At 42.9% G+C, this 16,491-nt stretch overlaps 1 protein-coding gene across 3 annotated transcripts in view; it reads right to left on the bottom strand.

The window, feature by feature from the left end:
• The window catches only part of LOC143295841 (mitogen-activated protein kinase kinase kinase kinase 5-like), a 75,142-nt gene that overhangs the window by 23,188 nt on the left and 35,463 nt on the right, over nt 1-16,491 (bottom strand). For 2 of the 3 annotated variants that reach the window (XM_076607487.1, XM_076607489.1), the window contains 5 exons: nt 14,375-14,421; nt 13,254-13,277; nt 4,619-4,658; nt 3,026-3,421; nt 2,117-2,167 (listed from right to left, as the gene is read on the bottom strand). In XM_076607487.1, coding sequence (XP_076463602.1) covers nt 2,117-2,167; nt 3,026-3,421; nt 4,619-4,658; nt 13,254-13,277; nt 14,375-14,421 — 558 coding nt within the window. The remainder of the gene's footprint in view (nt 1-2,116; nt 2,168-3,025; nt 3,422-4,618; nt 4,659-13,253; nt 13,278-14,374; nt 14,422-16,491) is intronic. The other variant, XM_076607488.1, reaches the window with a different exon arrangement.

Raw genomic sequence — 16,491 nt, 5'->3', positions numbered from 1 at the left:
AACATGTCCGGTCACCCCGAGTACAGCATGCCAGGCTCTGACAGTGCTTCACACAAGTTAACTGAGAGAAAGGAGAAAGCACGCACAGCACTTCCCGCTGACTTCAACTTCAAGAGAAAAAGAGGAATGCTGAAACAGAACAAGAGAGGCAAGGCCTTCAAGACTCACTTGTGATAAATTAAGTCCCCTAGCATTAATTACAGAGTAATTTCCCTTTTTTACTATCTGCACCAAAACGTTTGCAAAATAAAAATTCCATGCTTAGCAAAAGAAGTTCCTGTTTGATCAAAAAATGATAATAATGACTGCTCTTGTTGTTGTGTCAGAATAAGAGGTCAAAGTGCCAAGTTTAGACAATACAAAAAATATAACTGTAAATGCAGTTTGCATATAATTAGGCTTCTTTTTTAAATTTTTTTGTGCCCATCCCAGAGGTGCAATATTGTTTTAAACAAGATGACTGGAAAGAACTGAATTTTGCCTATTTTTATGCCAAATTTGGTGTCAACTGACAAAGTATTTGCAGAGAAAATGTCAATGTTAAAGTTTACCACGGACACACACACACACACAGACAACTGAACACCGGGTTAAAACATAGACTCACTTTGTTTACACAAGTGAGTCAAAAATGACAAGACCCTGGATCGTTTTTTCTTAAAAAAAAAAAAAAAAATTAACAGGGCATGACAGAAATGAATTTCCAAAGAATTCAATGGTCAGAAAAAAGCCAGAAAGATAGATCTGATTTTTCCACTGGCTTTATCATGATGATCAGAGAAAGATATGGCAGAGAGAAAAACATGACAGACATGAATTTCCACATATATATTTTTGAATAAGAGAAAGACATTTAAAAAAAAAGTGATTTCCAGATTGCTTTAGGAAGCAAAGAAAACATAGAAAGGTACTCAAATGCACTTAGGTGAGAGAGAGAGAGAGAGAGAGAGAGAGACAGAGAGAGAGAGAGAGAGAGAGAGAGAGAGACAGAGACAGACAGACAGAGACAGAGAAAGAGAAAGAGTAAAGAAACTCACTGAACACCAGTATCAAGTAAAAGAAAAAACAAAAACAAAGACAAAAGAAAATCACACAACCATAGCCTTTCAGAATAAGACAAAGACAAGACACAAACATTCTCAGGATAAAACTAAAATACATAAAGGTTAGACAGACAGAGGGACTCACACAGACATGGATGTTCAAAGACAGAAAGGTAAGTCAGACAGACACACATGAGACATGGATATTTAAAAACAGACAGATAAGACAGAGACTCACACAGACATGGATGTTCAAAGACAGAAAGGTAAGTCAGACAGACACACATGAGACATGGATATTTAAAAACAGACAGATAAGACAGAGACTCACATAGACATGGATATTCAAAAACAGAAAGGTAAGTCAGACACACATGAGACATGGATATTCAAAAACAGACAGATAAGACAGAGACTCACATAGACATGGATATTCAAAGACAGAAAGGTAAGTCAGACAGACACACATGAGACATGGATATTTAAAAACAGACAGATAAGACAGAGACTCACATAGACATGGATATTCAAAAACAGAAAGGTAAGTCAGACACACATGAGACATGGATATTCAAAAACAGAAAGGTAAGTCAGACAGACACACATGAGACATGGATATTTAAAAACAGACAGATAAGACAGAGACTCACATAGACATGGATATTCAAAAACAGAAAGGTAAGTCAGACTCACATAGACATGGATATTCAAAAACAGAAAGGTAAGTCAGACACACATGAGACATGGATATTCAAAAACAGACAGATAAGACAGAGACTCACACAGACACGGATATTCAAAAACAGAAAGGTAAGTCAGACAGACACACATGAGACATGGATATTCAAAAACAGAAAGGTAAGTCAGACACAGACACATGAGACATGGACATTCAAAAACAGACAGATAAGACAGAGACTCACATAGACATGGACATTCAAAAACAGAAACATAAGACACAGAGACTTACATGAATGTGGATACTAAAAATACATTAAGATTGGACAGACAGAGGGACTCACACGGACATGGATATTCAAAAACGAGAAAGGTGAGTCAGACAGAAGACTCACATGGACTTTGGGGGTGGGCGGCAGACCGTTGCTGACAGGACGTGTATGGGGCTGCAGACAGACACTTTACGTCACATCATGTTTTCTGTACTAGTCAGTGTAGTGTTACCCGACTGCACCCTCCCCCCCCCACACACACACACAATCACACACATGAGGCACACACATGCATGCATACATACACACATAAATCAAATATATGCACATCTTTATGCACACACATTCATTCATGTTCACCGGTGTGTACACTCATGCACACTCAGTCACACACACACACACGCCCACACACACACACCACACTACATCACCCCACACAAACACCACACAACACAACAGTGGAGTGATGGCCTAGAGGTAACATGTCTGCCTAGGAAGCGAGAGAATCTGAGGGCGATGGTTCGAATCATGGCTCAGATGCCGATATTTTCTCCCCCCTCCACTAGACCTTGAGTGGTGGTCTGGACGCTAGTCATTCGGATGAGACGATAAACCGAGGTCCCGTGTGCAGCATGCACTTAGCGCACGTAAAAAAACCCACGGCAACAAAAGGGTTGTTCCTGGCAAAATTCTGTAGAAAAATCCACTTCGACAGGAAAAACAAATCAAACTGCACGCAGGAAAAAATACAAAAAAATGGGTGGCGCTGTAGTGTAGCGACGCACTCTCCCTGGGGAGAGCAGCCCGAATTTCACACAGAGAAATCTGCTGTGATAAAAAGGAATACAAAATACCAAAAAAATACAAAAAACAACAGCAACAGAAAACCACAACAAACACACACACACAAATTGCCGACAAATGATGATCAAATCAAAGACAACACCAGCAGACACCCCTCAACAAAACCAGCCCAGGCGACCCAGACACACAGTCAGACATGCGCCGAGTCCAACAGTCCAGTAAGCTTACATTCTCCGAGTCTCTCTCCTTGTTCAACCTCCTCCTGGGGGGCACTTTAGGCGGGGGGGCATTGTCCTCTGCAGTCAACGACACAGCACCGTTTGTCTCCAGAGGGGACAGAAAATCACCGCTCGGGTCCAAGTTCACATGCCTCTGCTTGGGAGGTAACTCTGGAGGCACGTCCTCCTCACCGTCATGAACTCCCTCCCCTTCGTCGCCTCTGCCCCGCCTCAACCACTCCAGCTGCCGCTCCATTTCCGAGGGCGAGGAGCACCTGGGGGTCAAGGTCAGCATGCGGTCGATGAGGCTGTCAAGGTCAGGGCCAGTGTCCTCATCCATCAGGGCGTCGGCAATGCGGGACGCAGCTTCAGGGTTCACCCTGTCCGCGTCGCCCTGGGCGGCCAGCTGGGACACACAGCCATCAGCAGGTCATACTAATAATGACAGTAATAATTCATTCTTATATCGCCTATAATACAAGCTGAAGCAAACTCTTAAGTGCTTTACAAATCCATTACTTTCCGACTGGTGTGGAAGTGCTTTGATTTGTCTCCGCACAAGATTCAGCACTATATAAATACTTATTATTATCATTATTATCAAGTTCCAGGTTGTTGGACCAAAGACAGAGAATGACTTCTTTCCACGGGAGTTTAGGAGGTACTGGGGGAACAGTTAGCTGGGACGAGCCTAGAATATCTTAATGTTCTGTTGGGCAAGCATGGATTGAAACGTTCAGACAGATATGAGGGCATTACGCCACAACCGAGGCACCGAAGACAGAGAGTGGCAAACTTTGTATTCAATTCTGGCTTGAACAGGTAGCCAGTGAAGTGTCTGGAGGAAAGCTGTAGCACTCTTGCTCCTTGACTTTTTGAGGACGAGTCGAGCTGTACTATTCTGAATTTTTTTTTTAAAGCTTGTATAACTAGTTTGTCATACAAAAGGCCAGCCAAGAGAGAACTGCAACAGTCTAAGCGAGACAGGATGAAGGCAACAACCAGTTTGTTGACAGCATCAGTTCAAGGGTATGATTGCCTTTACTCTTTTTAATTTTTTTTTTCAACACACACACACACACACACATTATCTCTCTCTCCCTCCTCTCCCCTCCATCACACACATGCATGCGCACTTAACCTCTCTTTGACTGTCAGAGAAAGAGAGAGAGAGAGATAACGATAACGATAACGATAACGATTTTTTTATTCAGATAAAGGCCAAAGCCCCTTACTGAGAGAGAGAGAGAGACACAGAGAGAGAATGAATGAATGAATGAATCTTTATTTTCCAACGGTGAAGATATTAGCACTTTGGCCGACCTATACATCTGCCGTTGTTCTAAGAGACACACAAACATGTACGCATATAAATGTAGTTATACTGAATACTTAATACATGTATAATGCACGAGTATAACACAGCGTCAAACTGAGAGACACAACATCGCTCACATCTGTACGGAACGGAAGTGAGTAACACACACACGCACACACACACACACTAACACACACACACACACACACCAAGGGAAAAACAACAACAAAACAACAAAAGAGAGGGAGAGAGGAAGGTAGGAGGGAGGAAAATGAGGTAGCATACCTGTGGGGGTAAGGCTGGAGGGTAGACAGGCAGTGTGGGTCTGAAACATACACCACACACCACGTACACATTACACGCCTTATTACACAACACACACACACCACACACACATTATCCCTGTCTCCCCTACCTGCCTTATAACACAACACACACATAAACACACACCACACACATTATCCCTGTCTCCACTACCTGCCTTATAACACAACACACACATAAACACACACCACACACACATTATCCCTGTCTCCCCTACCTGCCTTATAACACAACACACACATAAACACACACCACACACACATTATCCCTGTCTCCCCTACCTGCCTTATAACACAACACACACATAAACACACACCACACCACACACACATTATCCCTGTCTCCCCTACCTGCCTTATAACACAACACACACATAAACACACACCACACACACATTATCCATGTCTCCCCTACCTGCCTTATAACACAACACACACATAAACACACACCACACACACATTATCCCTGTCTCCCATACCTGCCTTATAACACAACACACACATAAACACACACCACACACACATTATCCATGTCTCCCCTACCTGCCTTATAACACAACACACACATAAACACACACCATACACATTATCCCTGTCTCCACTACCTGCCTTATAACACAACACACACATAAACACACACCACACACACATTATCCCTGTCTCCCATACCTGCCTTATAACACAACACACACATAAACACACACCACACACACATTATCCCTGTCATCACTACCTGCCTTATAACACAACACACACATAAACACACCCCACACACACATTATCCCTGTCTCCCCTACCTGCCTTATAACACAACACACACATAAACACACCCCACACACACATTATCCATGTCTCCCCTACCTGCCTTATAACACAACACACACATAAACACACACCATGCACACATTATCCCTGTCTCCACTACCTGCCTTATAACACAACACACACATAAACACACACCACACACACATTATCCCTGTCTCCCCTACCTGCCTTATAACACAACACACACATAAACACACACCACACACACATTATCTCTGTCCCCCCTACCTTCCTTATTAAATAACACACATATAAACACACACCACACCACACACATTATCTCTGTCTCCCCTACCTGCCTTATAACACAACACACACATACACAACACACCACACACATTATCCCTGTCTCCACTACCTGCCTTATTAAACAACGCACACAAATATACAAATAAACAAGTCAATAAATCTGTTAAAGCTGTCCAAATTCTGAAAGATGAGAAATGGTACACAATGCAGTCTTATGAATGGCGCAAGACACGGTCGTTTTCAAAGAAAGTACAGATGCACTGAACTATCACTGTGGTAGTGGTGGTGGTGGTGGTTTTTAATGGCCCTAATGTTGATGCTGTCCCGAAACACAAATGCTGATGCTGTCCAAAAAAACCACAGATGTAGAAAATCATTTACACGTTTGACTACAAATTTCCAGGGGAAACATAGAAAAAACTATAAATGGTTATAATGAAACTCCAAAGACTTATAAAAAATACCAAGCGAGAAGAACAAAACAAAACAAAACAAAACAAAACAAGACAAAACAAGTCATCCAAACACCACCAAGAGATGTGTACGCAGACTCACACTTCTTAATATAGACTGCAAACTGCTGAACCATCATGACACATATTCACACTTTTTTGCCATCTCAACAACTAGCTACCTGTTAGGCTGAAGAGAGACATTCACATCACCTTGTGTTGATAATGTTAATAATCATCAGTATGGGAAAATACAATGGTGACAAAAAAAAAATCAACAACAACTGAATGACAATGTGTATTAACCCTTTGAGCCCTGAGTTCCTGAGCAATTTTAACCCTTCTGCCTGAACTCCTGAGCCAAAATTTGCAAATAATTGGTATTTAATGTGTCACGGCAGATATAAAAAGAGTGCCCTGACCACCGCTTTACCGGTGGTAGAGAAAAATGACATAATGCCTAGCCACCGGTTGAGCGGTGCGTAAACACTTGTGTCTTGCTTTGCTGTTGGTTGACTTATATTGAAATTGATCTTTTTTATCCAAAGCACATGCACAAAACACAGTGAAAAGGCGTGGTCATGTTGGTACTACGTTCGCTGACGTCAGAATATTACGGTTTTTGTGACTGGCTCTTCAATATATGTCAACCAATAGCAACACACAACACAAGTGTTTACGCACCGCTCAACCAGTGGCCAGGCATTATGTCATTTTTCACTACCACCGGTAAAGCGGTGGTCAGGGCTCAAAGGGTTAATAGTAATAATAATGATAATAATAACAAGTACCGGGTATCTATAATGCTCTCTACCTTCTTATCACATGGGCTTAGAGCACTAACAATTAACATCAATAGGGGAAAAGCAATGGTTACGTTTCATTTATTTATTTTCAGTCTGTTCATCTAAGATGATGATATTAGACTGAAAATAAAATGATATTATTATTATTATTTGGATTATTATCATTCCTATCATAATGATGATTGTTAGTATTAATTAGAAATCGACACTTCTGTATATTCAAATGAAAAGGGGGGTGGTTGAGGTGGGGGGGTGGGGGGTGGGGGGTGGCAAGGGGGAGGGGACCAAGAAAGGAAGAGAGAGACAGACAGACAGACAGACAGACAGACAGAGAGAGAGAGAGAGAGAGAGAGAGAAAGAGAACAGAATGTGGAAAAGATGAGTACAAAATCTAAAACGGAGAACAGAATGTGGAAAAGATGAGTACAAAATCTAAAATGGCGAGGGTGAGTGTCAGTGATTGGAGAAAGAAAAAAAAAAATATTGGAAGGGTGTGTGTGAGAGGCGGGACGGGGGAAGCAGGATTAGGCCCCCCCCCCCACCCCCCCCAAAAAAAAAAAAAAAATGTATGGTTACAAAAAATTAACAATGGAATGTGTCATATCATAATAAAAATAATAACAATAATGATACTGATAAGGATAATAACGATAATAATAAGTATTTATAATGCTCTCTACCTCCTTACCACGGAGGCCCAGAGTGCTAAGAATTGGTTACAAAAATTAACAACAAAGGGATCTGCCTGCAATGGAATCGTTTATTTTCACGTCTTATTGTTGCTACCATTCTGTACTGGTTGTCAATAACCATAATCACTCATAACTGTATGCCAGTTTGCTATGCGGTATCAGAAATCGTCCCTTTGTAAAGTGACAGTGCAGTGTGCAAGATTAGTTCACATATACAGAGATGCACATGACCCAGCAACACACACACACACACACACAGTGTTACCACATACACAAGACAAAAATGCACACTTGCGCACACACAGTTTACATGACAGTCAAGACAATAAATCGAAGCAAGATGAGACGATGTCCAAATTACATAGATACGTCGCAAGTGTTTCAAGCTCTTGTTACAGATTGGTAATACATCTTGCAAGTGTTTCAAGCTCTTGTTACAGAATGGTAACAAGACTCACAAGTGTTTCAAGCTCTTGTTACAGATTGGTAATACATCGCACAAGTGTTTTAAGCTCTTGTTACAGATTGGTAATACATCCCACAAGTGTTTTAAGCTCTTGTTACAGACTGGTAATACATCCCGCAAGTGTTTTAAGCTCTTGTTACAGACTGGTAATACATCCCACAAGTGTTTTAAGCTCTTGTTACAGATTGGTAATACATCCCACAAGTGTTTTAAGCTCTTGTTACAGACTGGTAATACATCCCACAAGTGTTTTAAGCTCTTGTTACAGATTGGTAATACACCCCACAAGTGTTTTAAGCTCTTGTTACAGATTGGTAATACATCCCACAAGTGTTTCAAGCTCTTGTTACAGATTGGTAATACATATCACAAGTGTTTCAAGCTCTTGTTACAGATTGGTAATACATCCCACAAGGGTTTCAAGCTCTTGTTACAGATTGGTAATACATATCACAAGTGTTTCAAGCTCTTGTTACAGATTGGTAATACATCTTGCAAGTTTTTCAAGCTCTTGTTACAGATTGGTAATACATCCCACAAGTGTTTCAAGCTCTTGTTACAGAATGGTAACAAGACTCACAAGTGTTTCAAGCTCTTGTTACAGAATGGTAACAAGACTCACAAGTGTTTCAAGCTCTTGTTACAGAATGGTAACAAGACTCACAAGTGTTTCAAGCTCTTGTTACAGATTGGTAATACATCGCACAAGTGTTTTAAGCTCTTGTTACAGATTGGTAATACATCCCACAAATGTTTTAACTCACTCGCTGCCATTGTCCGCATATGCGGACATCGTCGGAGAAAGCGTTGGATGCCAATGTCCGCATATGCGGACTTGGATTTTAAAAAGTTGTGCTGTCGGAGTGACGCGTCGGATGCGAAAATCAAAAGCAGATGTGATATCTTACGTCACCTCTGGTCAGCTTATCATTCACACACGCTGCGTGTGTGTCGCGAGAAGCTCAACCGCAGTTGATAACAAAGCGTGCCCCCTGTCAGCTTTGTAAGTTGTTTGACAAGATGGCGTCACGGCGAAGTGTTCGACACGGTCGGAGAGGTGAAATGTTACTCAGCGTCGAAGATGCTTTGGAAATGATCCAAACTGAAGGCTCTGATGTCGAAGGAGATCATGTTGATTCTTCGGACAGTGAATTTGAACCAGATCCCGATGAACTAGAAATAGATTCGGCCGCTGAAGAGAGTGTTTACAATGGAGAGGAAAGTGAGGAATATGTGCCAGCAGATGAGACAGACACAGACGACGAAACCACTGAGGAAACGGACGATTTTGCAAGTGTTTTCACCAGTGATTGGACTGACAATTTTTCCTTTTTCCCTCTTGCACATCCCTTCACTGGCATACCAGGTTTGTCAGCTGACTGGCCAGTCAACACCCAGCCGGTTGAGTTTTTTTCTTTGTTCTTGATTTTCATTATGTAGAGACAATTTTTTTTTTTTGTATGTGTGAATTTCAACTTTCGTCACCACCTGTTCATACTTCATTGCATGCACTAGGTCTTCAGTTCCTCAAAGTGTTAGAATGTGATGTGGAACATGTTGGTGTACCTTTCTGATAGGTGCAAAAAGGCTAAAAAATACACAAAATATGGATACCGCGATCAACATCAAGATGGTGAGTAAATACTTTGATTTTTAGCACACATATGGAACAACATTCCTTGCATACATATACTAAATATCAATTGTCTGGGTGTTTATTTGTTTTTTTTTTACAATTTTTTCCCCATCCTATACAAACCCTGGGTTTTCAGGGATTGGCAAGGGCAAAAACTCTTGGCATGGAGTGAGTTAAGCTCTTGTTACAGACTGGTAATACATCCCACAAGTGTTTTAAGCTCTTGTTACAGATTGGTAATACATCCCACAAGTGTTTTAAGCTCTTGTTACAGACTGGTAATACATGGATACAACAACGCACAAACATCAGATAAAGGTGGCAACGAAACACCCCAGTACAGGCGTTTACACACCTCTGCACATCATTAGAAGTACACCCTGGGCACATTATTTGAATGCACAATACTGCACATACCATCTGGAACGCGTTCAATGCAGAACACTAAATCTTTTACACGTTCCATCCAAATCAGTCTCTCACCCGAACAACTGGCATGGTCATTGTAACTGATTGTGAGCACACTGCCAATCGCGTTACGTATTTTGTATCAGTTTCTTTCGTGTACTCTCAAAGGATTTCCTGAAATGAACATGCCTTGTCTTGTTTCGCCTTTGTCCTGTCATTGTCGCTGTCCAAAGACACGCCCACCCAGTCCTGTGCATCACTCTAACATTGTGGCCCTGTATGTACACGGCAGGACAACACCAGCTATGGAGAATGAGAATACATGTGGAGTGATGGCCTAGAGGTAACGCGTCCACCTAGGAAGCGAGAGAATCTGAGTGTGCTGGTTCGAATCACGGCTCAGCCGCCGATATTTTCTCCCCCTCCACTAGACCTTGAGTGGTGGTCTGGACGCTAGTCATTCGGATGAGACGATAAACCGAGGTCCCGTGTGCAGCATGCACTTAGCGCACGTAAAAGAACCCACGGCAACAAAAGGGTTGTTCCTGGCAAAATTCTGTAGAAAAATCCACATCGATAGGAAAAACAAATAAAACTGCACACAGGAAAAAATACAAAAAAATGGGTGGCGCTGTAGTGTAGCGACGCGCTCTCCCTGGGGAGAGCAGCCCGAATTTCACACAGAGAAATCTGTTGTGATAAAAAGAAATACAAATACAAAAGATGCCAACTCCTGTCTAGTGTTAGTAGGAACAATCAGGAAATTTGGTAGGAACATTTTGTCTTCTTCTTCTTCTTCTTCTGCGTTCATGGCTGCAACTCCCACGTTCACTCGTATGCACACGAGTGGGCTTTTACGTGTATGACCGTTTTTACCCCGCCCTGCAGGCAGCCATACTCTGTTTTCGGGGGTGTGCATGCTGGGTATGTTCTTGTTTCCATAACCCACCGAATGCTGACATGGATTACAGGATCTTTAACGTGCGTTTTTGATCTTCTGCTTGCATATACACACGAAGGGGGTTCAGGCACTAGCAGGTCTGCACATGTGTTGACCTGGGAGATCGTAAAAATCTCCACCCTTCACCCACCAGACGCCGTCACCGTGATTCGAACCCGGGACCCTCAGATTGACAGTCCAATGCTTTAACCACTCGGCTACTGCGCCCGTCTGGAACATTTTGAATCTGGCAGGAACACTACGACTCCCGAGCCACATCAGCAAACGTCCACACAGCACAAAAAGCATGCGAGTTCCCCGAAATGGACAGCACGATGTACGTATATTTTTCAGTGTACGTTTGGCAAAACTTCTCTCCCCGCTGCTGTTTCTTCACAGCTGACACATCTGTGGCACTGTGTCGCTTCCCTGGTCTTTGTTCATCTTGTTTCTCACAGTCGGAATCCACGGCTGACCGTTTTCTCTGTTTCCGGCCTCTTGTTCCTTCCTTGCGTTCCATAGCTTAATCCACCGGGTCTAGGTCTAGAGTGTCTGGGTAATGGTATGACAAGAAAGCATATGACCATGCTATGTAGTCGAAAATGAACTCGTCGGAACAATTATGACACTGGCGTAACATTGGAACAAACTGCAATCGAGCGTTAACAAAATATGGCGAAATCTTAACAGTTGGCATCTCTTGAGAATACAGCAATATGATACCAGCTTCACAGCAAGGTCACTGTGAAACATAACACATGTACACAGGTCACAGTCCATACCAAAATCCTTTGAAGAATACTGATAAAAAGAGAAAAAGGCAGACACCCTGAGCTACACATCGACCCAAGGCACTCACTGGTCAGGCCCTGAGAGGCTGTGAACAGCTACAGGCCACAGAACAGAAGGGGAAAACCACTGTCCCATCACTCTACAAGAGACGGGGAAATGTACACATATACACAGGTGTGCAAACAAGAGTGAACCAAAGAAAGAGACAACGCTACAGCTAAAAGAGTTAATCAAGAACAGAGAAGTCAGGTGCAGAAACAAAGGCCGACAGGCAGACAGGGATTCATCTGACCATCGGAAACCAGACACTGGACACTGGAAACTAATGATGAGCGCCAAATGGCAGCCGTCAGTCGGCTCTACCCAGGTAGGGAGCCTGTTGTGTAAATGACCCCGTGTTTGTAAAGCGCTTAGATCTTGGTCTCCCACCGAGGATAGGTGCTGTATAAGTGTCCATATCAGTCAATCAATCAATCAACTCGTGAAAATGACTGAAACTTTTTCAATCCAATCAACAGTTTGTCTGAACAATTTCTTGCTGTCGGATACAGTAGACAACGTTTGTGCCCAAGATGTATCCAACTTGCACAACTTTCCATGTGGATTAATAAAGTGTTTTTGATTGATTGATTGATTGATTGAAGAATGACTGAAACTTTTTCAATCCAATCAACAGTTTGTCTGAACAATTTCTTGCTGTCGGACACAGTAGACAACGTTTGTGCCCAAGATGTATCCAACTTGCACAACTTTCCATGTGGATTAATAAAGTGTTTTTGATTGATTGACTGATTGATTGAAGCATCACTTGAATGATTTCTAGCCAGTGTGTATGCAGCTTATCGCCCATTCTGACAGTGTTTACTCTGGCACTGTGACAGCCACTTCCCAGGGAACCAAAGTCTGGTGGTCTATCTCTGTGTACAGCAGCCTGGACCACAACATGTCAAGTCCACTCCATATCAACTGATCAATCCAGAAAATGGTTCTTTAAAGCTTCAAATCTATCTCTCAAGTTACAAAACATCACTTTGAAAAGTGTGTTAACAACCCACATTGCTGGATAACAATCGACATTGCTGGATTTTTTTTTTTTTTTTTTTTTTTTTTTAAATGAAAGTGTATATGAAAAGTTACATTTTTTCCCCTAAGAGTCTGGACACTTTGTTGATAGATTTCCAAAATGTCTGATTGATTTTCCTTGAACAAGGACACGTGTCCTGAGCTTTTCAGTTTTCAGATGAAACCCTGAACAGGTATCAAGACAGGTGAGGGAACAGGTAAATGAGACAGGTAAATAAGACAGGTAAGTAAGCGGGCGACAGCATTACCTGGGCACATCACACTCTACACGCCTGCCAGACAGATAGGCATCAGCCGCATTAACCATTGGTCATCATCATACGATTACACACACACACACACACACACACATACATACCAACAATGTGATGTGTGCAGAGAACATCACACTGACACAGCTCATCAAAGCACAAAGGGTAATCAACAGCATCTACGCAAGGGAAATAAACAAAATCTACAAAAGGGAATAAATAACATTTACACATGGAAATTAATAACAGCTACTCATCTACAAATACCACACTGACGCACTGTGGCTAACACATCAAAAGCACAATAACAACACACCACGTCCTCGTCACAATACAAAAACAACACACCATCATCATTACCACAAGACCACAGCAGCACACTGTCACCATCATCTTAAGACAATAACAACACATCAGCAATCATAACAACACAATAACAAACCAACAATCAAACCAACAGAAAAACAACACACCACAGCATCGCAACAACACATTAACCACACACCACCATGTCATAACAACACAATCACAACACACCACCATGCCATAACAACACAATCACAACACACCAACACATCATCACAGCACAATCACAACACATCACCACGTCGTAACAACACAATCACAACACACCACCACATCATCACAACACAATCACAACACATCACCACGTCATAACGACACAATCACAACACACCACCACATCATAACAACACAATCACAACACACCACCACGTCATAACAACACAATCACAACACAATACATCACCACATCATAACAACACAATCACAACACACCACCACATCATTATAACAACACAATCACAACACACCACCGCGTCGCAACAACACAATCACAACACACACCACCACGTCATCACAACACAATCACAACACACCACCATGTCGTAACAACACAACAACAGCAACAAAGAGCACAAACACAGCAAGCACTGTACCCAACATGTAGCAGCAAATTTTCTGGACAGACACAACACAACACGACACAACACAACACAACACACAAACATCAACAACACCCACACCCACGTGACCAGCGCTGCCACAGTGAGACACCATGTACAATGCAAAGAGAGAAACAGCGGGCCAAGTCTCACCTGTTGGAGAGGTCGTCTTCCGTGCCCCAGGGTGCAAACCCCTCGTCCTGCACACACACACACAGACACACCACACACGCACACACACAGACACACACAAACACACCACACAGACACACACACACAAAACACACACGCACACACAGACACACCACACACATGCACACACACAAACACACACGCACACAACAACAACATTATTGTTATTGTTACACATGCGTACACAACACACACACACACACACACACACACACACACACACATCACTGTGATGACCACCGTCAACCAACGCACACCTTCGCCAATGCACACTACAATCACCAGCATGTGTGACCGAGCATTAACCCTTCAACTGCAGCTGATCAATATGCCCATCAGTGAGCTTGCAGGTCGGGATGTCAGTCATCATCCTCTTAGGACTGCGTTGCTTCGTTCAACAAAAATTGATTCACATTTCAAAGAGAACAGGGAAAGCACTGACTGCGCTTCAAACCCACGCCATACTGACCTCGGAAGAAGACAAGAATGACTGCAGGATTCCTCAATCAAAGACAAAAAAGACAAAAAACTTAAGTTATAAAAACCTTTTGGGTGGTAGCTGAATCCTCTTTGTTGTGACACGACGTTTCGGTTGTCAAGTGATGAGAAGAGGACAGTGTGAATAGGAAAACCTATGTGAGGAAAGGGTGATGACATCTCACTACTTTCTGTTTTGATGGGCCATGCACACTAAACACTTGCTGATCACCATTCAGTGCCATACGTACTCACACACACATACATGCACGCACACGCACACACACACACACGTGCGTGCACACATACACACACACACTCTAAAAAAAATATCAAAAAAATTGCATACACCTATATATTGCTTCTAAAAAGAGGGATAGGAGGTAAAGAAAGAAAAAGGACAGAGAGATCAAGGCAGAAGGGCCCAGGCGCTAGACGTCAGTGACTCTAACTTTAGTTTTTTGTCATACTGACCTCGCTTCAACCAGGTTCAGAAGTCAAGGGGTTACACGAAGCTCCTGCAAGCTGGTGCATTTGCAAAGATGCCTACCACTCTTAACTCTCTCCATACGAACGGCGAAAGAAATGACGTTAACAGCGTTTCAACCCAATTACCATCATCAAAATATTGCAAGCGGAAGGCTCTTATACTGAAGAGGTGAATGTTGACAAAGAATACCACAATTCTGACGACGGAAGCTAAAGGTTGGGTCATTGAGACACCCACTGGACATCCGAGGGGTCTGTGTAGTGGAGAAGAGAGGACTGGCTGTACTGAGTGAGTTAACTCATTACAATATATATATATATTTATTTATTTTATTTTTTTCTCTTTAAGAAATATTTAAATATTTTTTTAGGTATGACCCTCAGTTGCATCAGCATACATTCCTACCCTTTCAGGCATGCAGTTTGGCTGAACAGCCCGCTCAGCAAGGGTTCAGCGCACACACACACACACAACTGGCCTTGATTCAGCTTCATCAGCCGTTACTTGAATGTGACTCGGGCAACAACTGAACCTCCTCAAACAGAGAACTGCTGTGGTGCTGCAGTGGATCCCATCCCACTGTGGCATAGGGGGCAATGAAGAGGCGGGCCACCTATCCAAGGCAGGCAGCAAATTAGAGCAGCCAGCCCACCCAGTGTCCTACAGCGAGGCAAACACGATACTGAGAGACAGCTTCAGGAAAACATGGCGCCAACGTCTGGACACTGGGACGGAAGACGAAAAGGATGGCATCCATGAGCTGGACAGAGCGGCACAGGTCACAATCTTCAGACTGCGAACGGGACACGGTCAGCTCCTCTACTGTCTGAAGATATCAAATACTGACCAGTGCCCTTGTGGCACAGGCCCACAGATCCCCTCCCATATCCTGCAGTCCTGCCCCAACTTCCGACGCTCTCAGACGCCAGACATGACCCAGCCCGGTGGAGCTCCAAGAGAAACTGTGGGGACCGGTGGGATCCCTGCGATGGACTGTGGACTTTGCTGTCCTAACTGGACTGAAAATCTAGGTTGGCCAGGGAAGACGGAAGAAGAAGAATGTGGCTCACCAACCCAACTTGAGCTCTGTACACCACAAAACAACCAAAGA

The sequence above is a fragment of the Babylonia areolata genome, chromosome 21, assembly GCF_041734735.1.
Source record: "Babylonia areolata isolate BAREFJ2019XMU chromosome 21, ASM4173473v1, whole genome shotgun sequence".
Lineage (NCBI taxonomy): Eukaryota > Metazoa > Mollusca > Gastropoda > Neogastropoda > Buccinidae > Babylonia > Babylonia areolata.
This window is presented reverse-complemented; position numbering and strand designations above follow the sequence as displayed.